Genomic DNA, 26,719 nt, shown 5'->3' with positions numbered 1-26,719 from the left:
ATACAGACCAGGACAGTTTGATCCCTGGTCTGTGCTGCATTAGTTGATGAGAGGTGGTCAGGGCGACACAATTAGTCTCTGTGACACTTGTTTAGGATGAGGCAATTTAATGTGCCTTATGTCACACTGACAGCTATTGCACTAACATGATAGAAGAACATAACAATTAGGAGCAGGAGTAGGCCATTCAGTCCTTCGAGCCTGCTCCGCCATTCAATATCATGGCTGATCTTCTACCTCAACTCCAATTTCCTGCACTATCCCCATATCCCTTGATTCCCTTAATATTCAAAAATCTATCGATCTCTGTCTTGAATATTCTCAAAGACTGAGCCTTCACAGCCCTCTGGGTTAGAAAATTCCAAAGATTCCCCACCCTCAGAGTGAAGAAGGTTCTCCTCATCTCAGTTCTAAATGGCCGACCAATTATTCTGAGACTGTGACCCTGGGTTCTAGACTTCCCAGCCAGAGGAAACATCCTCCCTGCATCTACCCTGTCTAGCCCTGTATGAATTTTGTATGTTTCAATGAGATCACCTCTTATTCTTCTAAACTCTAGAGAACATAGGGCTAGTCTGCTCAATCTCTCCTCCTCAATCTCTCCTCCTAGGACAATCTCCCCATCCTAGGAATATATGCAGTCTTGTTTCTTTTCAGGAGTTTTGTGCAATCTTCATTATGTCACTGTGCACTTAATTTCCACTAAAATAATTGAAGATTCATAATTCACCATTTAAATTACCTCAGAATCTTGCACAGTCCTACATCACAACTGATATACTGTGAAGTCCTTAGTCACTAGTAAAGCAATCTCAAAATAAAAATATTAGAGAAAAAAAATGAAATAATTCCATGGACATTTTTTTTTAAATGGACGAGAGACAAAGAATATCATCTGTGATTTTGAAGAACTCAGAGTACCAATCTGTGACATAGTTCTCAGGATATTGGGTTACGTAGGAGGATTAAGCTGGAAATTCAATTTTTGGCAAAGCTATTGTCTTTAAAAGAAGCAGCTTCACATGTAAAGCTAAATAAGCACATAAAAGTAGTAATTTTAAAGGGTTATTTGAATGCTGCAAATAATAGCATAATTGAATGGTCTTATTAAACTGCTTTGTCAGCTCCACCATCATTAATATTGGACTGCGATGGTGGTTTAGTGGTACTGTGAGCTCTTGCCTACCTTCAGAGCTGCTGCTGCATGTGTTCCTATAATATCAACTAATATATTTTTTCCAAATCAAAAGATCAGCGAGTATGCTTGGCACTTTTCCCTCTGCTCACAGTCTGTCAAAGAGCAGGTGAGACGGAGCATTTACAAACCAACATTTAACAGAATTATGCTTTTGAGTTGAATATTTATTTTACATTACAACCATCGCACTTTTTAGCATCACACTGTCAGGTGAGGTACGAAACATGGCAAATGTGATGCCGCCGCGTTTTTAAAAAAAAATCTCTGCAAAGAGGTTTTTCAACTCCAAAATCAAAAAGCGACTTCTGTGGACCAAAACTGCCAGTGACAGCAGAACACATTCCTGGGCATTACTTGCTCTTTATATCCACCTTCCTCTGATGCAGGGCTTTCTATCAGATTGTGATACTGCACCTTGCAGTATCTTGGAGCAGAATGAAATATCTGATTAAGAGGTTCTGAAATGGGGGTGAAGGCGGGTGGGAATTAATGATTATACAGCAGCAAATAAAGATGAGAAGGAAGAGGCAGACACGAGAAAAGAGAGAGAGGGAGAACCAAAAGAAAGGGGCAGCAAAGAAAAGAGCAAGAAATCGATAGGATGGAGATAAAGGGAAAGTAAATGAATGAACGAAAGAGGATGAGCAATAAAAAAAAAACACCTGAAAAAGAAAAGTAAGAAATGAAAGAAAAGATAATAAAAATGGAAGGTGAAAAAGATAAAGCAATGGTGAAATTCCTTTCTCTGTTTCATTTTCTAATTTCTGTAATTCAAGGATCAGGAGCTCAAAAAAAATTAGAATTCAGTTAAGCTGTTTGCCTCCTCCCCTTAGGCCAAGTCTCACTCCAGGTCTCTCAGACGGTAGAATATTCACTCACCCTGTTGTGCTGGCTAGTTCATCGGGGAATAGCATTATAAAACTATATGCAATTTTTGATTCATACAGGTTTCACGGGGACACAGTGTGAAATTGATGTCAGTGAATGCTTCAGTAATCCTTGTCTCCATGAAGGGGAATGCGTTGAACTCTCCTGGAAGAACATGTATGAAAACACCTCAGAACTGCCTGCAGTGTTCAGCTACGAGCATGCTGCTGGCTACATCTGTAACTGTCAGCACGGATTTACAGGTAAGCCTGCATTACGTGGTTACAAAATTGTACTTTACATTTTGTTCCCTGAAAAATAGTGTTCTCATGTTGGTTTTGCATAGTGTTTTCTGTTTATTAATTGCACATTGCATTGATGCTCTCTGTTTTATAAAATGCTGCTGCTGCAGCCTGTCTCCGATATTAAAATCAATGGACATTCGTACAACTCTTTGGGCTAGATTTTCGGTTTTCAGTGAAAAAGGTAATTGCAACCGTTTTCGCTGCGCTACCATTTTCAGGCCTAACTTTCAGCCTTTACTGGCATACCAGTAAAATCGGCATTACACGGACTCGTGGAACAAAGCGCGAGTTTCAGCAACTTTAGGCCTAGGCCAAAAAACAGAAAAACAAACATTCACAAAACATTCAAAAAACACTTGCCTAATAAATCGCTGTAAAATAATTTTTAAAATAAAATCTTTTACTTACCTTTTTGCAGGTCTTCATACTTACCACTACTCGAAGGGCTATACCGACAGGTTTGACCCTGTCGGTATTCTGGGCGTGGCATACGGGTCACGGCGGAGCCAAAAGTATGACGGCAACGCAATCCGCGGCGTTGCACGTCGTTTCACATTGGCGTTCCTCTCCCCGGTGGTACGTGAAAGCGCCGCCACAAAGAGGGGGCCGAGGAGCCCGCTGACCGGGTTTTCACCGTGGAGGGTCAAATCGCGGCAAAAACCCGGTTGCAAAGTCAGCCAAAATCTAGCCTTTCAATTTTGCAATGGCATTTACAGCCAAAAGCTGTAACAGATGGCACAGTAGCAAACCTAAATCCCACAGCCAAGGTGAGGCTAACCATATTGGCCTTTCTTACATGCAGGCACAGTAACTAATCTGCTTACCTACCTTATGATAACTAACATTCAAATGGTGAAACACTCCAAAGTTATACCACTGGTCAGATTAGAATTATGGTTTTAAAAAAAAAGTGTAGAATTAGTTATGTAGAAACTGGATCCTAAAATGTGAACCAAATACATTTACAAAAAAAATTGGTATACTTATGTTTGTAGGAGTTATAGAATCATAGAATGGCACAGAACGAGGCCATTCGGCCCATCGAGTCTGCGCCGGCTCTTTTGAAGAACAATCCAGTTAATCCCACTCCCCCGCTCTTTCGCTATATCCTTGCAATTTTTTCTCCTTCAAGTTTTTATCCAATTCCCTTTTGAAGGTTACTATTGAATCTGCTCCCACCACTCTATCAGGCAGTGCATTCCAGATCCTAACCACTTACTGTGTAAAAAAGTTTTTCCTCGAGTCGCCTTTGGTCCTACAGCCAATCACCTTAAATCTGCGCCTTAAATAGGGACCCTTCAGCCACTGGAAACAACTTCTCTTTATTTACTCTATCTAAACCTAGTTGCCCAGTGAAGAGGGAATAAACTTCAATGTCATAGCTTAGATCATTAACCATCAGAGACTCACTATATCCATATATATCAAGCTGATTCAGTGGCTTTAAATCAGTACAATGTTAAATATATTCTATAAGAGCCTTGCCTTTTTTAGGATGTGTTCTGATCAGCATGCCAATATCATGGCGGGAACAAGAGCCCATTTATCTCACTGGAAATAGCCCAAAACATTTTTATCAATAGAAAAATCTATTGAGAACTCCCCCTTTCTCCAATGCTCTCCCACAAAAGCAGGTCAGGGCAGGTGATGCAGGAAAAGTTACTTTTCTCCAAATTGATAAAGTCCTCAACACATGCTGAGCAGCAGCAAACAATCCAAGATAAAACTACTGCAAGTATTAGGCACCACTTCAATTCAGACACTATTTAACTTGCATAGTAAGATGTAACCACTATTCACTCCTGGAATTATGTGATTAAAATATCTCAAATAGTGAAAAAAGGTAATCAAATGAATCGAAAGACATTTCTAAATTGATTGTCTTCGGCCTTTATTAATATAAATAAATAAATATTGCAGGCAATTAGCTTAATTCTAGGATTCAAGTGCAACAGGTTTGCTGACTTTTGACCTTTCTCAATGTTATCTACAGGTGGAAGTTTAGAAGGGCATATGCACTGGGCTATTGATCTGCCCTCAAGGACAGCACACCACACCCACACTTACGTCAGTGAATTAGTTAACAGTTACTAACCGACAGAGAATTAGCTGGAAAACACAGGCCAAGACTGACTGGTGCAGATGACAATCACTGCTGTTAAAACCTTTGCATCAGTTGTGAGAATTTAGCTCCAGGAAGTGTTTGGAAAATAGAAGGCTTTGATCCAATGTGATGCATTTGCGGGACACGTGGAATGGATCATGTGATTTATTTGAAGACAATAATTATACTTGACAACAATTGCTAAGGTCTCTCCTAAAATGGCCCAGTAATACAAAGCAATGCTTGAAGATCGTGACTTAATTTATTTGTTTAAAATAATAACTATATTAAGGAGGTTCTCAATCAATTAAAAACAAGCTATATATCAAGTTGTTTGAAAGGTAATAATATACTTCTATTGTCAAAGAAACTGTAGAGAGCTAACTTTAAAAGGTGCCAATGCAAAGAGTGTCACTTCAGTAGAAATACTGGATGCTTTTGCGGTCTCAAGCACTGATAGTTCTTAATTTCAACTTTAGAAAAAAGTCCTGTTATGTATGGAGAAAGAGTCAGACTGAACACTGTGAGCTCAAAGTAAAGTGTGACCTTAGTCTTATATTGCAGGTCTCCAGAGTGCCACTCCAACCTATGAGGTGTCCTTAAATACCTGTGCTCCCAAGGGATAATGGGATCCCTTGGGACTCCAGGAGATGAGCCCTCTGGTGGCAGTACAGAGTATATACAAGTTTACATATATAACAACTCTCACTCCCCCCCCCCCTTCCCATCCTCCCCCCCGCAAAAGTAAACAATGTAACTATTTACAAGGTGAGTCGATCTGGGGCCCTTCTTGCCCTGGTTGATCGTCGCGGTGTGAATGCTGGAATTGGTGAATCATCTGTTGGGCCCTCGCTGGGCTGCTGTGCAACTGGCCTTGCTGGGCTACCTGGTGTGGTGGGTCCTGCTGGGCTGCTGTGGATGATGGGTTCTGCTTCGTGGCCAACCGCGGTGCTGGTTGCCACTGGTGTGTATGTTGGGGGGGGTCAAAGAAGGTAAGGTCCAAAGTAGGTTGCTCAGTGAATCTGAGTTTGATTTGTCCAAGTGTTTCCAGTGAATAAATCCATTTCAAAGTTTGATCCGAAACACCCTGCTCCCCACTTTGACACCATGACAGTGCCGGGAAGCCACTTGTAATTCAATACAAATACAGGATCATTGATTTCAATCTCGCGTGACACATTTGCGCTATCATGGTATGTACTTTGTTGAAGCCGTCTGTTCTCTTCCTGTTCATGTAGATCAGGGTGAACTTAAGTGCTCTTTTCATGAGCAGTTCAGCAGGTGGGATCCCAGTGAGCGAATGGGGTCTCGTGCGGTAGCTAAACAGGACTCGGGTTAGACGAGTCTGCAGTGAGCCTTCCATTACCCTCTTCGAGTCCTGTTAGATGGTTTGCACTGCTCTTTCTGCCTGACCATTGGATGCTGGTTTAAATGGGGCAGATGTGACATGTTTGATCCCGTTGCGGGTCATGAATTCTTTGAACTCAGCACTGGTAAAACATGGCCCGTTGTCGCTCACTAGGACATCGGGTAGGCCTTATGTAGCAAACATGGTCCGCAGGCTTTCAGTAGTGGCAGCGGACGTGCTAGCCGACATTATCTCACATTCAATCCATTTGGAGGACGCATCTACAACCACAAGGAACATTTTACCCAAGAACTAGCCTGCATAGTCGAATGTACCCTAGACCACGGTTTGGAGGGCCAAGACCATAAACTTAGCATGCCTCCCTGGATGCATTGCTTAACTGTGAGCATGTATTACATCTGTGCACACAGGACTCCAAGTCCGCATCGATACCGGGCCACCACACGTGGGATCTGGCTATCGCTTTCATCATCATGATGCCTGGGTGGGTACTGTGGAGGTCACTGATGAAGGTGTCTCTGCCCTTCTTGGGGACCACTACTCAATTGCCCCACAGAAGGCAGTCTGCCTGTATAGACATTTCATCTTTGCGCCGCTGGAACGACTTTATCTCTTCCTGCATTTCCACTGGGACACTGGACCAGCTCCCATGAAGCACACAATTTTTGATTAGGTACAATAAGGGGTCCTGGCTTGTCCAGGTTTTGATCTGCCGGGCAGTGACGGGTGATTGCTCACTCTCAAATGCTTCCATATGTAGTGTCCCTGCACCTTACTACAAACTCATAGATATATCAGACACCGTCACTCGGTGACCTTCACCTTTATTGCCAGGACCAAGGAGTCTTGACCCTGGATGGGACCTCCCCTTTTATACCTGGAAACCCAGGTGAGGAGTGTCTCCCGCAAATTCACCCCCTGTGGTCAGGGTGTGCATTTCTAGGGTACAGGTACAGTGTACATGAGTTACAGTTACATGACTATGTCATTGCAAGATGGTTAAATACATGACATCATCTCCCCCCTTAAGTCTTTTTGTTTCAGAGGTTAAGTCTGTCAGATGGTCGACGCTCTCTCGTGGAGCGCCGCAGTTGTGGCTCTGGTGGCTGAGTCTCAGCACGCGTCTCTGTCACTTGAGGTGATTCCGGCCTGTCTGGGCAGGCTGCAGGGACTGTGCATGCTGAGGACTGTCTTTGTTGCTCGTCCGCTGGCAGTGGTGTGGGTGCCATTCATGCTCTTCTTCAGCTTCCTCCGTGTCTATGCTGAACCTTTTCTTGCTCGAAGTGTTTGCGGCATATCTGCCCATTGTTTAGTCGGACCACCATGACTCTATTTCCTACTTTGCCAATTACGGTGCCCTCAAGCCACTTGGGTCCAAAAGCATGGTTAAGAACAAATACCAGTTCATTTATTTCTATACACCTCCCCCTTGAGTTGCGATCATGGAGCTCGGTTTGGGACTGGCGCTTGCCCTCAACAATGTCTGCCAGGGCTGGGTGAATGAGGGACAGCCGCGTCTTGAGCGTGCGTTTCATGGGCCAATGTACAGCAAAAGTCTAAAGGGTCAAAGTGTAATAAAAAGGCAAGCCTGAAAGCTCGGTGCCTCAATGCGAGGAGTATTCGGAACCCAGGAGAGGGCTCTGAGCTAGTTAGAGTGGATGAGAGCGCAGATGAACAGGACCCAAGAAAGAATGCAAAAGGCAGGAGGCAACAGAGCAGAGTAGCACTGGGGTAAGTGTAAACCACAAGGTGATAGGAAGGGACAATATGTATGAATATAAAGGGGCTGCAGGAGGGGTCAAAACTAAAAATCATGGTTTAAAAACTAGTATTAAAACACTTTACCTAAACGCACGCAGCAAACGAAATAAAGTAAATGAGTTGACGGCACAAATCATTACAAATGGGTATGATTTGGTGGCCATTACAGAAACGTGGTTGCAGGGTGGCCAAGACTGGGAATTAAACATACAGGAGTATCTGACAATTCGGAAGGATAGACAAGAAGGGAAAGGAGGTAGGGTAGCTCTGTTAATAAAGGATGATATCAGGGCAGTTGTGAGAGACGATATTGGCTCTAATGAACAAAATGTTGAATCATTGTGGGTGGAGATTAGAGATAGTAAGGGGAAAAAGTCACTGGTGGGCATAGTTTATAGGCCCCCAAATAATAACTTCACGGTGGGGCGGACAATTATCAAGGGAATAATAGAGGCACGTGAAAAAGGAATGGCAGTAATCATGGGGGATTTTAACCTACATATCGATTGGTCAAATCAAATCACACAGGGCAGCCTGAAGGAGGAATTCATAGAATGCATACGGGATTGTTTCTTAGAACAGTATGTTACAGAACCTACAAGGGAGCAAGCTATCTTTTAGATCTGGTCCTGTGTAATGAGACAGGAATAATAAACGATCTCCTAGTAAAAGATCCTCTCGGAATGAGTGATCACAGTATGGTTGAATTTGTAATACAGATTGAGGGTGAGGAAGTAGTGTCTCAAATGAGCATACTATGCTAAAAGAAGGGGGACTACAGTGGGATGAGGGCAGAGTCAGCTAAAGTAGACTGGGAACACAGACTAAATGGTGGCACAATTGAGGAACAGTGGAGGACTTTTAAGGAGCTCTTTCATAGTGCTCAACAAAAATATGTTCCAGTGAAAAAGAAGGGCAGTAAGAGAAGGGATAACCAGCCGTGGATAACCAAGGAAATAAAGGAGAGTATCAAATTAAAAACCAATGCGTATAAGGTGGCCAAGGTTAGTGGGAAACTAGAAGATTGGGAAAATTTTAAACGACAGCAAAGAATGACTAAGAAAGCAATAAAGAAAGGAAAGATAGTTTACAAAAGTAAACTTGCGCAAAACATAAAAAAAGATAGTAAAAGCTTTTACCGATATATAAAACAGAAAAGAGTGACTAAAGTAAATGTTGGTCCTTTAGAAGATGAGAAGGGGGATTTAGTAATGGGAAATGTGGAAATGGCTGAGACCGTAAACAATTATTTTGCTTCGGTCTTCACAATGGAAGACACAAAAACCATGCCAAAAATTGCTGGTCACGGGAATTTGAGAAGGGAGGACCTTGATACAATCTCATCACGAGGGAGGTAGTGTTGGACAGGCTAATGGGACTCAAGGTAGACAAGTCCCATGGTCCTGATGAAATGCATCCCAGGGTATTAAAAGAGATGGCGGAAGTTATAGCAGATGCATTCGTTATAATCTACCAAAATTCTCTGGATTCTGGGGATGTACCAGTGGATTGGAAAGCAGCTAATGTAACGCCTCTGTTTCAAGAAGGGGTCAGACAAAAGGCAGGTAACTATAGGCCGGTTAGTTTAACATCTGTAGTGGGGAACATGCTTGAAGCTATCATTAAGGAAGAAATAGCGGGACATCCAGATAGGAATAGTGCAATCAAGCAGACGCAACATGAATTCATGAAGGGGAAATCATGTTTATCTAATTTACTGGAATTCTTTGAGGATATAATGAGCATGGTGGATAGAGATATACCGATGGATGTGGTGTATTTAGATTTCCAAAAGGCATTCGATAAGGTGCCACACAAAAGGTTACTGCAGAAGATAAAGGTACGCGGAGTCAGAGGAAATGTATTAGCATGGATCGAGAATTGGCTGGCTAACAAAAAGCAGAGAGTCGGAATAAATGGGTCCTTTTCGGGTTGGAAATCGGTGGTTAGTGGTGTGCCACAGGGATCGGTGCTGGGACCACAACTGTTTACAATATACATAGATGATCTGGAAGAGGGGACAGAGTGTCGTGTAACAAAATTTGCAGATGACACAAAGATTAGTGGGAAAGCGGGTTGTATAGCGGACACAGAGAGGCTGCAAAGAGATTTAGATAGGTTAAGCGAATGGGCTAAGGTTTGGCAGATGGAATACAATGTCGGAAAATGTGAGGCCATCCACCTTGGGAAAAAAAAACAGTAAAAGGGAATATTATTTGAATGGGGAGAAATTACAACATGCTGCGGTGCAGAGGGACCTGGGGGTCCTTGTGCATGAATCCCAAAAAGTTAGTTTGCAGGTGCAGCAGGTAATCAGGAAGGCAAATGGAATGTTGGCCTTCATTCCGAGAGGGATGGAGTACAAAAGCAGGGAGGTCCTGCTGCAACTGTACAGGGTATTGGTGAGGCCGCACCTGGAGTACTGCGTGCAGTTTTGGTCACCTTACTTAAGGAAGGATATACTAGCTTTGGAGGGGGTACAGAGACGATTCACTAGGCTGATTCCGGAGATGAGGGGGTTACCTTATGATGATAGATTGAGTAGACTGGGTCTTTACTCGTTGGAGTTCAGAAGGATGAGGGGTGATCTTATAGAAACATTTAAAATAATGAAAGGGATAGACAAGATAGAGGCAGTGAGGTTGTTTCCACTGGTCGGGGAGACTAGAACTAGGGGGCACAGCCTCAAAATACGGGGGAGCCAATTTAAAACCGAGTTGAGAAGGAATTTCTTCGACCAGAGGGTTGTGAAGCTGTGGAATTCTCTGCCCAAGGCTAGCTCATTGAATGTATTCAAATCACAGATAGATAGATTTTTAACCAATAAGGGAATTAAGGGTTATAGGGAGCGGGTGGGTAAGTGGAGCTGAGTCCACGGCCAGATCAGCCATGATCTTGTTGAATGGCGGAGCAGGCTCGAGGGGCTAGATGGCCTACTCCTGTTCCTAATTCTTATGTTCTTATGAGGATTTCCACTGGCGGGACTCCCGTGAGCGAGTGCAGGCGGGACCTGGAGGCCAGCAGAAGGTGCGATAGGCGGTACTGAAGGGAGGGTCCTTGGATGCGTAGCATGCCCTGTTTTATGACTTGGACCGCCCGCTCCGCCTGGCCATTGGAAGCCGGCTTGAACAGCGCTGTCCGGACGTGCTTGATACCATTGCCCGACATAAACTCCTGGAATTCATGGCTGGTGAAACACGGGCCATTTTCGCTGACCAGGATGTCCTGCATGCCATGGGTCGCGAAAACCGTACGCAGACTCTCCACGGTAATGGATGTCGTGCATGAGTTCAATATGATGCACTCGATCCACTTCGAGTATGCATCGACAACGATCAGGAATATTTTCCCCATGAATGAGCCCACATAGTCTACGTGAATACGTGACCATGGTCTGGTGGGCCAGGGCCACGGGCTGAGTGGGGCCTCCCTGGGGGCATTGCCCAGCTGGGCACACGTCATGCACCTGCGAACCCAGTGTTCCAGGTCTGAGTCAATCCCCGGCCACCATACATGTGACCGGGCAATGGCCTTCATTAACACGATGCCAGGGTGCTTGCTGTGGAGTTCACTGATGAACTTCCTTTCTGGGGCATGACTACCCGGCTGCCCCATAGCAGGCAGTCGGCTTGGATAGAGAGCTCATCCATCCGTCTCTGAAACGGTCTGACTTCCTCGGGGCACGCCCTGTGTGCGGGCGCCCAATCCCCAGTCAGGACACATTTCTTTATCATGGATAGGAGGGGATCTCTGTTGGTCCAGGGTTTGATCTGGTGGGCTGTGATGGGGGAGCCCACAGTGTCAACAGCCTCAATGGCCAAGACCATCTCGGCGCTCTGCTCCAACGCCCCCTCGGTGGTGGACAATGGGAGCCTGCTGAGCGCATCAGCGCAATTTTTGGTGCCTGGCCGGTGCCGTATGGTGTAGTCATACGCAGCCAGCGTGAGGGCCCAGCGCTGTATGCGAGCTGACGCATTGGCGTTGACAGCCTTGCTGTCGGACAACAAGAATGTTAATGGCTTGTGGTCCGTCTCTAGCTCGAACTGTCTACCAAAAAGGTACTGGTGCATCTTTTTCACACCGTACACACACGCGAGTGCTTCCTTCTCGACCATGCAGTATCCACGCTCTGTGGGGAGAGCGACCTGGAGGCGTAAGCCACCGGTTGGAGTCGGCCGTCATCATTACCCTGCTGCAACACACACCTAACCCCGTAGGATGACGCATCGCATGTTAAGACCAATTTTTACAGGGGTCATACAAAGTCAACAGTTTTTTGGAATGCAGCAGGTTCCTCGCCTTATTGAAAGCCCATTCCTGACAGTCCTCCAAAAACCATTCACAACCTTTACGGAGGAGCATGTGTAACGGCTCCAACAATGTGCTTAAGTTCGGCAGAAAGTTCTCAAAATAGTTCAAAAGTCCCAGGAATGATCGCAACTCCGACGTGTTGCCGGGCCTGGGCACCCGGCGGATCGCCTCCGTTTTTGATTCAGTGGGCCGGATCCCGTCTGCAGTAACCCTCCTGTCCAAAAACTCGACCTCTGGGGCCAAAAACACGCACTTGGCTTTTTTCAGCCGCAAGCCTACCCGATCCAATCGGTGTAGCACCTCCTCCAGGTTGTGGAGGTGTCCTTCGGTGTCTCGACCCGTTATGAGAATGTCGTCTTGGAATACGACCGTTCCAGGAATGGATTTGAGCAAGCTTTCCATGTTTCTCTGAAAGATGGCTGCCGCCGAACGAATGCCAAATGGGCACCTGTTGTAGACAAATAATCCCTTGTGTGTCGTGATGGTTGTCAGAAGCTTGGATTCTTCAGCCAGTTCCTGAGTCATGTAGGCCGAAGTGAGGTCCAGCTTCGTGAACAGATTGCCACCTGCCAGCGTGGCAAAAAGGTCCTCCGCTCTCGGAAGCAGGTATTGGTCTTGCAGCGATATTCGGTTGATGGTGGCTTTGTAGTCACCACAAATCCTGACCGAGCCATCTGCTTTGAGGACAGGAATGATGGGACTTGCTCAGTCGCTGAATTCAACGGGCGAAATTATGCCTCTCTGAGTAGCCTGTCCAGTTCACATTCAATTTTCTCACGCATCACGTACGGCACCGCTCTGGCTTTGTGGTGCACTGGTCTGGCGTCCGGAGTGATGCGTATCACTACTTTAGTGCCCTTGAACATTCCGACACCAGGTTGAAACAGTGACCCGAATTTTTGCAGGACCTGTGAGCATGAACTTCGCTCCACGGATGAAATGGCGTGCACATCCCCCCATTTCCAATTCATCTCAGCTAGCCAACTCCTCCCCAAAAGCGCAGGGCTATTTCCCAGAATGATCCAGAGTGGCAGCCGGTTCTGTAATCCATTATGTGTTACCACCAAGTTTGCACTGCCCAGCACTGGGATGATCTCTTGGGTGTACGTCCGTAGCTGCATCTCAATGCGTTCCAGTTTGGGCCTGCTAGCTCTGTGTGGCCATCGTCTCTCAAATTGTTGGGCGCTCACGAGTGACTGGCTAGCTCTGGTATCCAGCTCCATGTGCACCGGGATGCCATTCAGTAAGACTTTCATCAGCATGGGTGGCGTTTCAGTGTATGAGCTGTGGACGTCAGCCACATGAACCCGCTAAACTTCAGCATCTATGGCTTTTTCTCAGGCCTCATCCTGCATTGCAGACCCCTTGTCTGGTTCATCTGTCTCACAGATTAGCCTCGCTACTGCTTTTTTGCACATCCTGGCCAAGTGTCCACTGACATTATAAATCCTATAGATATATTGCTGGAACCTGCAGCTTTTCGCAGTGTATCTACCCCCGCACCTCCAGCATGAGCTGAGATTGAGATTGCTATTAACAAAAGGACTATTACCAGGCATTCCTCTCTGATTGCCCATTTGGCTGTTTCTAAGCACTCTGAAGGTGGGTGTTAATGGTCCCATCGCGGGATGCATTGTTCCTCGAGATGGCGTGAATTGCCGATCCCTTTTACATTGCCCTTGTTGCGGGCCCACCCTAGAGCTTGTTGCTGCCTGGGCGGTTTTGAAATGCCCTTGCCTGCCTACAGGGTCCCGAGCTGCGTTCACCATGTTAACTCCCTGGTCCATCGCCACGTTTGGACCAGGGCTGCGTGCGTAAATTAGCATGGCCTCCTCTTCCCCTGCCATAAAGGTCTGAGCTATCAACACTGCCCCTTCTAAAGTCAAGTCCTCAGTCTTTATGAGCTTCCTGAAAATGCCGGTATGGTTAATGCCCTCGATGGAAAAAGTCCCTTAACATCTCTCCCCTGTAGGCATCGGAGAACTTAGAGACTGGCCAAGCGCTGCAGTTCCGCCACGAAGTCCGAGACGTTTTGTCTCCCCCGACGCCGGTGAGAGTAGAACCGGTGCCGGGCCAAGTGTACGCTACTCACTGGCTTGAGATGCTCACTGATCAGCTGGCTGAGCTCTTCAAAGGACTTGTCCGCCGGCTTTAGTGGTGCGAGCAGGTCTTTCATCAGTGCATACGTCTGTGATCCGCAGCTGGTCAGTAGATGCGCCCTCTGCTTGTCAGCCGGTGTCTCTTCCAGCCAATCCTTTGTGACAAAGCTCTGCTGGAGTCTTTCCACGAAGTCGTCCCAGTCCTCACGCACACAGTAACGTTCCTCTGAGCCATCGGTGGCCATCCTCGTGGTTCGTTGATTCCCGTTTCTCGTCGCCAAATGTAGTGTCCCTGCACCTTATTACAAACTCGCACGAAGCATAGATATATCAGACACGATCACTCTGTGACCTTCACCTTTATTGCCAGGACCAAAGAGTCTTGACCCTGGGTGGGACCTCCCCTTTTATACCTGGAAACCCAGGTGAGGAGTGTCTCCCGCAAGTTCACCCCCTGTGGTCAGGGTGTGCATTTCTAGAGTACAGGTACAGTGTACATGAGTTACAGTTACATGATTATGTCATTGCAAGATAGTTAAATACATGATACCATAACCATGACTAAATCTGCGGGCTGCGCCATTTCCATCACCGTGGTGGGCAATGGTGACCTACTGAGAGCATCGGCCGCAGTTTTCTATGGCGGATGGCGTAGTTGTATGCGGACAATGTGAGTTCCCATCTCTGGATGCGGGCTGATGCATTAGTATTTATCCCCATATTCTCGGAAAACAGGGATATTAGTGATTTATGGTCAGTTTCCAATTCGAATTTTAGCCCAAACAGATATTAATGCATTTTCTTTACCCCATAGACACACGCTAACGCTTCTTTTTCAATCATGCTGTAGGCTCTCTCAGCCTTAGACAGACTCCTGGATGCATAAGCAACCGGTTGCAATTTTCCAAAATCATTAGCTTGTTGCAATATACACCCGACGCCATATGACGACACATCACATGCGAATACCAAACGCTTACATGGATCATACAACACAAGCAATTTGTTTGAGTATAACAATTTTCTAGCTTTTACAAAGGCATTTTCTTGGCTTTTGCCCCATGCTCATTCGTCCCCTTTACGCAGTAAGACGTGCGGTGATTCTACCAGTGTGCTAAGACCCGGTAAGAAGCTACCAAAGTAGTTCAGGAGTCCTAGAAACGACCGCAGCTCCGTCACGTTCTGTGACCTCCGTGCGTTCTAGATTGCCTCAATCTTCGAATCAGTGGGCCTGATGCTGTCCGCCACGATCCTCCCCAGGAACTCCACTTCAGGCACCAGGAAAATGCATTTTGAGTGTTTTAACCTGAGCCCCACGCAGTTGAGTCAACTAAGAACCTCCTCCCAGGTTCTGCAGATGCTCGACTGTGTCCCGACCTGTAACCAAGATGTCGTCCTGGAAGACCACGGTGCGCGGGACCGACTTCAGTAAGCTTTCCATGTTTCTCTGGAATATCGCCGCCGCTGATCGATTCTAAACGGGCATCTGTTATAAATGAAAAGACCTTTGTGTCTGTTGATGCAGGTGAGGCCCTTCGATGATTCCTCCAGATCCTGCATCATGTAGGCTGAAGTCAAATCCAGCTTCGTGAACGTCTTTCTTCCCACCAGCGTTGCAAAGAGGTCGTCGGTCTTTGGCAGTGGGTATTGGTCCTGCAGGGAGAAAAGATTGATAGTTACTTTGTAATCGCCACAGATTCTGACAGTGCCGCCTCCTTTGAGGACTGGGACAATAGGACTGTCCCATTCGCTTAACTCGATCAGTGAAATGATGCCCTCTCTTTGCAGCCGGTCGAGCTCGATCTCTACCCTTTCTTTCATCATGTACGGTACTGCTCTCGCCATGTGATGGATGGGTCGCGCCCCGGGAATTAGGTGGATCTGCACTTTTGCTCCTTCAAATTTCCCAATGTCTGGTTCGAACAGCGAAAGGAACTTGTTTAAGATCTGGACACACGAAGTGTTGTCAGCGGGTGATAGCGCTCGGACGTCGTCCCAGTTCCAGCATATCTTTCCCAGCCAACTCCTACCGAGCAGCGTGGGAACATTGCCTGGTACCACCCAGAGTGGTAGCTTGTGCACCGCTCCATCGTAGGAGGCCTTTACAGTAGCACTGCAGATTACGGGAATCATTTCCTTTGTATAAGTTCTTAGTTTCGTGCGAATTGGAGTTAAGACTGGCCTTGAGGCCTTGCTGCACCACAATCTTTCGAAAGTCTTTTTGTCCATGATGGACTGGCTCGTGCCCGTGTCCAGCTCTATTGACACCGGGTCCATTTAGTTCAACATTTAGCATTATTGGGGGACACTTTGGTGAATGTGTGCACCCCATGTATCTCTGCTTCCTGGTCTGAGGCTCTGGTTTGTCGTGATCTGCCATGGATCTGTCCTCCTCTGCAACATGGTGGTTTGCAGGATTAACAGGATTTGCAGTTCGCCTGCACATACGTTGGAGGTGTCCCATTGTTCCACAGCCCTTGCAAACCTACCCTTTGAAACGGCATGAATGGAAACAACGATCACCCCCGCAGCACCAACAAGGTGTTAATGGCCTCGCATTCATCACCCTTGATGGTGGGCTCTGAGATATCTGCGGACATGCAGCTGCAGGCATGAGTGACCTGCCCTGTATGTTGCAATTTGTAAACAACATCACTTTGTTCACAGTACTTGTAGCAGCACTTGTGTGCTGAGAGATTTGTTTAGTATTGTCACTGGTGGCAATGAACGCCTGGGCTATCGCTATGGCCTTACTCAAGGTTGGGGTCTCTACAGTCAAAAGTTTGCGAAGTATGGTTTCGTGGCCAATGCCAAGTACGAAAAAGTGTCTGAGCATCTGCTCCAAATGTCCTTCAAATTCACAATGTCCTTCAAGGCATCTTAGCTCAGTGACATAACTTGCCACTTCCTGGCCTTCAGACCTTTTGTAGGTGTAGAACTGGTACCTCACCATCAGAACGCTTTCCTTTGGGTTCAAATGCTCCCGGACCAGTATGCACAAATCATCGTATGATTTCTCCTTGGGTTTCGCTGGAGTAAGCAGATTTTTCATGAGGCCATACGTTGGTGCCCCACAGACGGTGAGGAGGATCGCCCTTCGTTTGGCAGCGATCTCTTCTCCATCCAGCTCATTGGCTACGAAGTATTGGTCGAGTCGCTCCACAAAGGTATCCCAATCATCTCCCTCTGAGAATTTCTCCAGGATGCCCACTGTTCTCTGCATCTTTGGGTTTGCTATCTGTGTCTCGTCGCCAGTTGTTATGTGTGGAGAAAAAGTCAGATTGAACATTGTGAGCTCAACGTAAAGTGTGACCGTAGTCTTTTATTGCAGGTCTCTAGAGTGCCTCTCCAACCTGTGAGGCCTCCTTAAATACCTGTGCTCCCAAGGGATTATGGGATCCCTTGAGACTCCAGGGGATGAGCCCTTTGGTGGCTATACAGAGAAAATACAAGTTTACATGTATAACAAGTCCAATGCTGAAAGTTTAGTGGAAGGTACTGTGAGTTGTGCTCTAACTCTAATGGGAAACGAGTTGTGTGGATTGTAGCATGTACATAGTCAGCACATCAGAACAGTTCAAGCAGGACTGCCAAGCCTACGTGCCTTCCCAAAAAATAGGCAAAAGCAGACCAACAACTTCAGAAAAAGGTTGACAGCCACCAAAAAGCTGACCACTCAAAAATTAGTAACAACCCTGAAAGTGCAGTGAGATGTGAACCTCAGTGGGTATACCCAACAGTCTTTCACACATATTGAAGGAACATAAGCCATTGGTACTGAAACACTTGAAGGGGTCTCAGGTTTTCAAAGATTGGCCTGGTGGCCGTCTGAAGGCATGCGTCCGAAGAAAATGTTGATTTACAAAACTTAATTCAAATGCTGAAAGAAGTGCCATCACACTAGTCACTCGTGCCGGAGGACTTAATTATGAGGCTTAATTATGAGGAAAGAGTATAAAAACTATTCACCCTTGAAGGGACATACATGAGAGAAACCTTAGAGGTATGCAAGATATTAAGAAAAGGTTAATTCTGCGCACTAAGATAAACCATAACTATAGGACAATGTGGTATAGGTACAGGCAATGTCAGGACTGATGTCAGGAAAATCTTCTTCTTTCAGTGGGTGATCAATACCTAGAATGACCTCTTGGGCAGTGTAGTGGAGGCAGATGTTCTGGAGCCATTCAACAGAGTTAGATGCTGTGATAGGGTTATCATAGGTTGAGTTAGATGAGTCAAATGGTCTTTCTTGTCTGTACTTCATGACCTGGTATGACTTAATAATCCTCATTCTTCTAATCCCTCTGATACCTCCTGTCTGAGGTCTTTCCAAACCCTATTCCTCCCAGTGTAACTTCAAGTTCCCCTCAATCCTGCTCTCAGATTACCCATGAGAAACAGGTCCAGAGAATATAACAGAGGATACTGAAGAATTACAGTGTATAGATAGGCGAGAGGGAGTTGTGCTATTTAATATGGGGTCACAATGGGCAACTCAGGGTCGCATTGAGTACAAAGGGAAACTTGGGAGGTCTCAGAGCTAGAAATTCGATAGGTTAATGCCTCCCGTAACTGCCTGAGGAGGGGTGCTAACAGGGCGTTAAGGGGTTAACGACCGGGCGCGGCGAATGCAGTGACGCCGCTGAACTTCAGTGCCGGTTTAGCACTGGTGCTAACTCCGAGCGCCAGGGCCTCTAGCGCCTCGCAGATCGTGACGTCATAAAGTGCGCAGCACCCCGTTATCGCCCAGGTGTAAAATTTACTCTCGCCCCCCCTGCTGTATCGTCTCATGCCTTCAATGCCAGCAAGAGGAGGTGTTGTGACCTCAGCTGGCCGCTTGGGTAACAGTAATTAAAGGGAATGGTTTTCAGCTCGGGCAACCTTTATTATTTGTACTAGTGGTGCATCCACAAAGTTTTTCACGTGTCACTGGGGCAAGATGTCCAAGCCCTCCATTGTGTGAATGTGTTTAGGTCTGTAATGGAAGTCACCCAGGTCGCCTTGCAAAACACAACTGCCGACAACTGGCTCGTGCAGCATTGGCCCGTCCCTTTAAGTGAGGGAAGCAGTCTCTGATGCCGTTACCAATGCGCTCAAAATTATTCAACGCTCTGCCGCTATCGCCCTCACTATCAGACTTTAGTGCCCTAAGAGAAGTGGTTAGCGCTTGATTTAACGCTCCACTTCCCTCTTGGAGCATTAAAACTGAATATCGCTGGAGGAGAGAATGATTAGCGCCTACCACTACTTTTTCAAATTTTCAAAATGTAACGCCCCAATTGGGGCACGATGGAATTTCTAGCCCTCAGAGAAATATCAAATGAGAAGGATGATTCTCATCTTGGATAGTCAAAAGAAAACAAAATGGCCTGTTCTTCGAGCACACCATGTGATGAAAATCCCATCACATTATGAAAAGGAGTGCACCCAGTCTTCTTTTGTAGGGCTGTAGCAACAGTGAAACAATACAGCTAATATTTGTATTCTCTTTTTTTTGCACAAATGCTCCTTAATTTTTCCAGTTGAAAAATATAGGAACAGGAGTCGGCCGTTCAGCTTCTCAAGCCTGTTCCGCCATTCAAATAGATCATGGCTGATCTGTATCTTAACTCCTTGGTTCCTTGGTTCGACAACCATTAATACCCTTGCCTAACAGACACCTATCCATCTCAATTTTGAATTGACCCCCCAGCCTCTCAGCTTTTTTGGAGGAAAGAGTTTTAGATTTCCACTATCCTTTGTGGGAAGGAGTGCTTCCTGACATCACCCCTTAACAGCCTAGTTCTAATTTTAAAGTTACACTCTCTTGTTCTGGACTCCCTCACCAGCGGTAATAGTTTCTCTCTATCTACCCTATATATTCCTTTATTCTTCTTAAACATCTCAATTAGATCACCCCTTAATCTTTTATATTCAAATAAATGCAAGCCTAGTTATGCAACCTGTCCTCATAATTTAACCCCTTTAGCCCCAGTATCACACTGCAATTTTTATAACTATTATGCAGAATGATAATCACTCGTGGCACAAAGCTGATCATAAACATTGAATTCACGGAACTCCAAGCAACCATCCAAGCTCAGTGCATTAATCAGACTTGGCAACGCACTGCAATTCTGTCTGTAAATGGCAGAGGGAGCCAAAGAGAAGTATCTGCTTCTCATAGCATGATAAAGCAAACACTGACAGATTGCATTGCACATCTGCAGGGCCAGGCATCTGTAGGTGCCTGGAAGCTCTAGACAGTCAGAACATGTCAGAGTGCTTGAGCCACACGGCCCAATGGAGAGACGGTTTTTGTTTGCCGATCCACCTGATGTGCTCTACCTTCTGAACCTTATAGAGGTATGCAAGATAGTAAAGAGTATGGAAAAGGGAAATCCAGAAAAGTATGTTGACCTACAATGAAAGCGTATTACAAGGGGGCATAGATTCAAATCAGTGAAAGGCACATTTAGGACTGATGTCAGGACGATCATGTAGAAAGAATGATGAACACATGGGATGGACCTCTGATAGAATAATGAAGGGCAGAGGTGAAAATTCTGGAATCATTAAAGAAATAATTAGCTGTTGCAATGGAGGGTTCTGTTCTGGATGAATGAACTAAGAGGGGCTGAATGGCCTTATTCCTTCATAATCATCTTGTGGTTCCGTTAGATGTAAAACAGGCTATTGTGAGAAACTGAAGTTATTCAGTATCTTGGTTACACAAAGATTTTGCATAACACTGTGATGGATTTTGAACTGAGTGAAATGATAGAGTGTAAATTATTTAATTCATGCCAGGCTCATATTTGCATAGAAAAGTCACCCGAGAACAGCCAGGAAACCACTCTCTCACTTTGCTTCCTCTCCCTGGAGGCCAGATGCTTTTTTCCTTGTTGCCTCCTATAATGCATGCACCTGTGAGTATGGTCACAGGTTTGTCGAGCTCTTGAGTTGGGAGTGGCTTAGCCAGTCACATGATGTTCACAAGACGCAATAAAACCCCAGCCAGTTGGATTCGGGTGATCCATGATGAGGCAGGTGGTTTTGAGCCTGGTAGATGAACTGGTAATATGCAGTGTGATTGTTAAACCTTTTGCCAATAAACTAGCTAGTTCTTAATAGCATTATGTTGCTATCAATTCTTAAGCAAAGAACCCATAAAGCAAATACATTACACCTCCCAAAACAGCAGCCCAGTTAAGACCAGGAATCCAATAGAGCCGTGCTCAAACCTGCATTTCCCAATGTTTCAGCAGCATCCTCACAATCATCTTTTTAACAAAAATACATTTTGTTCTAAAGTGATTTCCTCCAAAAAGTATTTTTCCCCCCAGGGGTTTCTGCTACTAGTGCACTGCTTAACATGTTTGCATACATTTGTTTGTGTGCTATTTTAACACAATTGCTAACCCATTTATTTAAAATAGGGTAATGACTGGATTAGCGGACTAAAATAGCGGACAAAGGAATCTTGTATGTGCAAACACATTAAGCAGTGCACTACCAGAAGAAATTAAATGCTCAGATGTGTGAATAATGGTTCACAATGTTTGCAGTAATATTGCTCAGTAAAAAATATCAGGTTAGTGTAATTGTAAAATTACAACTACATACACAGCATGTGGATTAAAGATAGCTTATCACAATTTATTTATTTTCTAAAAAAAAAACTAACCATTATATTCTTGTCAAACTAGAGTCACTGGAGATTTACTAGAATGATACCAGAGCTGAGAGGTTATAACTATCAGCGAAGATTCAGCAGGCTGGGGCTCATAGCTCTAGAAAAAAGAAAAGACTGAGGGGTAACCTGATCGAGGTCTTCAAGATTATGAAAGGGTTTGATAGGGTCGATGTAGGGAGGATGTTTCCACCTGCAGAGGAGACCAGAACTAGGTGTCATAAATATAAGATAGTCACTAATAAATCCAATAGGACATTCAGGAGAAACTTCTTTACCCAGAGAGTGGTTAGAATGTGGAGCTCGCTACCACACGGAGTAGTTGTTGAGGTGAATTGCATAAATGCATTTAAGGGGAAGCTAGATAAATACACGAGGGTGAAAGGAATAGAAGGTTATGTTGATTGGGTTAGATGAAGAGGGGTGGGAGGAGGCTCGTGTGGAACATGCATGGCCTGTTTCTGAGCTGTAAATGCTTTGTAAAACTCTTTTATTAAATCTCCTAATCTGGTTGCAGTAATAAACACTTCAAGCCTTAAGAGAAATCGGGCTGAAGGAGTGAGAATCTTGTGGACGGTTTCTTGCAGTGCATTTCTACGACAAATATACGTGAGACAATACCAAACCATCATGTGGCCGTGTCAAATGTATTTATTTCAGATTTTTTTAATGCCGCTAGTTCTGTTATAGTTGAGGGGAGCAGCCTAAGTGGGTCACAGAGACTGATGGCGCAAACCATTGTGTAAGAAAGGAATTTACTGACTCTTAAGCTAAGGCTTGCTGATTTGGCTTTCAGAACATTTTGCGCTGAGCTGAGTCAGCAGGCATGGCAGACAAAGGAACAATGCGTGCAGTTAGGATACAAGTTAACAATGAGAAATGAACTACGATCGACGGGTGTTGAATCGACACAGGACTGAAGATTTTTTTGTCTGTTGTTTTCAAATAATTTTGATGCCGAGCTTGTACTTTAATCACACTGGGAGCAATGCTGCTTACGGCTTCCTTCATTTTTATGATTATCGTCACAGGTAAATTTTGCTAAAAATATTCTATTCAACTAAAAGCATAAGGGTGCAGACCAGTGGTGATACTTTAAAAGTTAGGGGGAAAATCAAAGCTGACACCACCACATATAAAAAGCTGACCTTTTTAGTGCCCATTTAAAACTGAGATGAGGAGAAATTTCTTTTCTCAGAGGGTTGTAAGTCTATGGAATTCTCTGCCCCAGAGAGCTGTGGAGACTGGGTCATTGAATATATTTAAGGCAGAGATAGACATATTTTTGAGGGATAAGGGAGTAAAGGGTTATGGGGAGCGGGCAGGGAAGTGGAGCTGAGTCCATGATCAGATCAGCCATGATCTTATTGAATGGCGGAGCAGGCTCGAGGGGCTAAATGGCCTATTCCTGCTCCTATTTCTTATGTTCTTATGGATCATTATACATGCCTATTGTAGGTTAATCATGTAGCTATTAAAATGTCAATGTAGTGTGCTAAAGAAATAGGATATCATTTACATTTTCTGAAAAATCATCTTTTAGCTTTAGTAGATACTATTCGGATGCAAAGGCATCATAATCATAGCTGGCTGCTTAGCTTGAGTTTCAAAAATGGTTACCAGCTTTATAAATTTAGCAAATCACTCAAGTGAATTACTTTGCCGTTTTATTGAATTGGAATTATTTTTCTTGAGATTAGCTTCAATTATTTTTTCAAAACAGCTATGTTAAGTTGCACTTTCATAACCAGCAGTTACCTAGATATTTGTCTTTCATACACTGTAACCAATAATAGACTAATCTCCATAATCCACTGAGCAGCTGTCCCTTTAATGTGGAGGGTATAAAACAATTAATTTCTTATATGCTGATTTCCCTGAAAATGTCAGTAATTTAATCACGTTTATTCAACAATATTTCTATTTGTTTAAGAATATCACATTTGTACAGTGAATATGTTATGTATATAACTGGTTTTCCACATACATACAGGATAATCATTTCAAGGAGAGTATTAAAATCTATGATGTATTAGAATTTAAAGAAACAACACCATAGCTCTGTTGATATCCTAAATCATTGTGTAGATGTCAATGCATATAATGAAAATTCTTGCATTTAGCGTGTGTTACATGTTGTCAGGCCAAAACTCATGACTGGCTCAAATAACCACAAACTGTTAAGTTAATCAGGATGTTTGACTCTCATAGCTTGTTGACTGAATGTGAACCAATCAAGTTATGAATCAACATCCATCAATTTCCCCCAACCCCCCAAAAAATCAAATCTCTCAATTTGTTTTCAAAATCGAACATTCGCAATGTAGCAAGTACCACAAAAATAACAAATTGCTCAAACAATTTTTTATCATGTCCTGCCAGAGGCAATGTTGTTTTCTGGCACCTCCCCATACGCAAATGTAAAAGTTAAACTACATTTGCACGATAATTACTTTGTGGGGGAGACCAAAAGTAGGGGCCATAAATATATAAGATAGTCACTAATAAATCCAATAGGGAATTCAGGAGAAATGTCATTACCCAGAGAGTGGTTAGAATTGTGGAACTCGCTACCTCAAGGAGCAGTTGAGGTGAATTGCACAGATGCATTTGAGAGGAAGGTAGACCAACACATGAGGGTGAAAGGAATGGAAGGTTATGCTGATGGGGTTAGATGAAGAGGTTGTGGGAGGAGGCTTGTGTGAAGCACAAGCATGAGCATGGGCCAGTCAGGCCATGTGGTTTGTTTCTGTGCTGTACATTCTATGTAATTAGAAAGGATATAATTCTGAAAAAGTTCCCAGAAAGTTAGCCATCGTTTGGTTGAAATACCACCCAGAAATTTCCGTTCCGTAGGCCTGCCTTTCTCTGGGTCCTGGGGCTTGAGTTTTGGGTATGTTCCCAGACCTTCAGTTGATGAACTGGGATGGTCAATTAGAGCTACAGTTGACAATTTCAGTGTACAAGAGAGATGCAGCATGGGAGTTGCAATTATTCGCCCTTTCCGGTGGAACGACAATATCCTGATTACATCATGACAACCCACGCCACACGAGCCAGGCAAAACTTCACAAATAGCAATTGCTAAATAACATTTCTGACCTAAAGGTACTGTTTGGGGTGAGGTTTTTATTTGTATTGCTCAAGGAAAATGATATTTCTATTGGGGTGTTTTCATGCTGAGCTCAGACAACACAGCTGAAGTGAGTCAGACCCAAATCATGGCAAACAACGATCTGTTCAAGGTGTTGTTGGTTGGAGACACAACGGTTGTAAAAACCTTCCTGGTTCAGTATTCCACTGATGACAATTTAAGCAATCACTACAGATCCACCATGGGAACATAAGAAATAGGAACAGGAGTAGGCCACTTGGCCCCTCGAGACTGCTCCGCCATTTAATAAGATCATGGCTGATCTGATCATTAACTCAGCTCCACTTCCCTAACCCAGTCCCCATAAACCTTTATTCCTTTATCGCTCAAAAATCTGTTTATCTCCGCCTTAAATATATTCAATAATCCAGCCTCCACAGCTCTCTAGGGACAGAGAATTCCACAGATTTACAACCCTCTGAGAGAAGAAATTCCTCCTCATCTCAGTTTTAAATGGGCGGCCTCTTATCCTGAGACTATGCCCCCTAGTTTTAGTTTCCCCTATGAGTGGAAATATCCTCTCTGCATCTACTTTGTCGAGCCCCCTCATTATCTTATATGTTTCGATAAGATCACCTCTCATTCTTCTGAACTCCAATGAATGTAGGCCCAACCTACTCAAGCTATCTTCATAAGTCAACCCCCTCATCTCCGGAATCAACCTAGTGAGCCTTCTCTGAACAGTCTCCAATGCAAGTATATCCTTCCTTAAATACGGAGACTAAAACTGTACGCAGTCCTCCAGGTGTGGCCTCACCAATACCCTGTACAGTTGTAGCAGGACTTCTCTGCTTTTATACTCCATCCTCCTTGCAATAAAGACCAACATTCCATTTGCCTTCCTGATTACTTGCTGTTCCTACATGCTAACTTCTTGTGTTTCATGCACAAGGACCCCCAGGTCCCTCTGTACTGCAGCATTTTGCAATTTTTCTCCATTTAAATTATAATTTGCTTTACTATTTTTTTCTGCCAAAGTAGATAACCTCACATTTTCCCACATTATACTCCATTTGCTAAATTTTAGCCCACTCACTTAGCGTGTCTATATCCCTTTGCAGATTTTGTGTGGTCTCCTCACAATTTGTTTTCCCACCCTTTGTATCGTCAGTAAACAACGCTACATTACACTCGGTCCCTTCATCCAAGTCATTAATATAGATTGTAAATAGTTGAGGCCCCAGCACCGATGCCTGCGGCACCCCACGAGTTACTGTTTGCCAACTGGAAAGTGACCCGTTTATCCCAACTTTCTGTTTTCTGTTAGATGGCCAATTCTCTATCCATACTAATATATTACCCCAACCCTGTGAACTTTTATCTTGTGCAGTATCCTTTTATGTGGCACCTTATCAAATGCCCTCTAGAAATCCAAATACACCTCATCCACTGGTTCCCCCTATTCACTCTGCTCGTTACATCCTCAAAGAACTCCGGCAAATTTGTCAAACATGATTTCCCTTTCATAAAACCACGTTGGCTCTGCTTGATTGAATTATGCTTTTCCAAATGTCCTGCTGCTGCTTCCTTAATAATGGACTCCAGCATTTTCCCAACGACCGATGTTAGGCTAACTGGCCTATAGTTTCCTGCTTTCTGTCTGCCTCCTTTTTTAAATAGGGGCGGTACATTTGCAGTTTTCCAATCTGCTGGGACTGCCCCAGAATCCAGGGAATTTTGGTAGATTACAACCAGTGCATCCACTATCTCTGCAGCCACTTCTTTTAAGACCCTAGGATGCAAGCTATTAGGTCCAGGGACTTGTCTGCCTTTAGTCCCATTATTTTACCGAGTACTACTTCTTTAGTGATAGTGATTGTATTAAGTTCCTCCCTCCCTATAGCCCCTTGATTATCCACTAGTGGGATGTTTTTAA

At 44.5% G+C, this 26,719-nt stretch overlaps 1 protein-coding gene across 1 annotated transcript in view; it reads left to right on the top strand.

Annotated features, from left to right (window-relative positions):
• Positions 1–26,719, top strand: part of crb1 (crumbs cell polarity complex component 1) — a 144,058-nt gene that overhangs the window by 17,604 nt on the left and 99,735 nt on the right. Inside the window, exon 5 of the mRNA XM_070888256.1 lies at positions 2,146–2,328. Coding sequence (XP_070744357.1) covers positions 2,146–2,328 — 183 coding nt within the window. The remainder of the gene's footprint in view (positions 1–2,145; positions 2,329–26,719) is intronic.

This window comes from Pristiophorus japonicus, chromosome 8 (assembly GCF_044704955.1).
Source record: "Pristiophorus japonicus isolate sPriJap1 chromosome 8, sPriJap1.hap1, whole genome shotgun sequence".
Classification (NCBI taxonomy): Eukaryota; Metazoa; Chordata; class Chondrichthyes; family Pristiophoridae; genus Pristiophorus; species Pristiophorus japonicus.
This window is presented reverse-complemented; position numbering and strand designations above follow the sequence as displayed.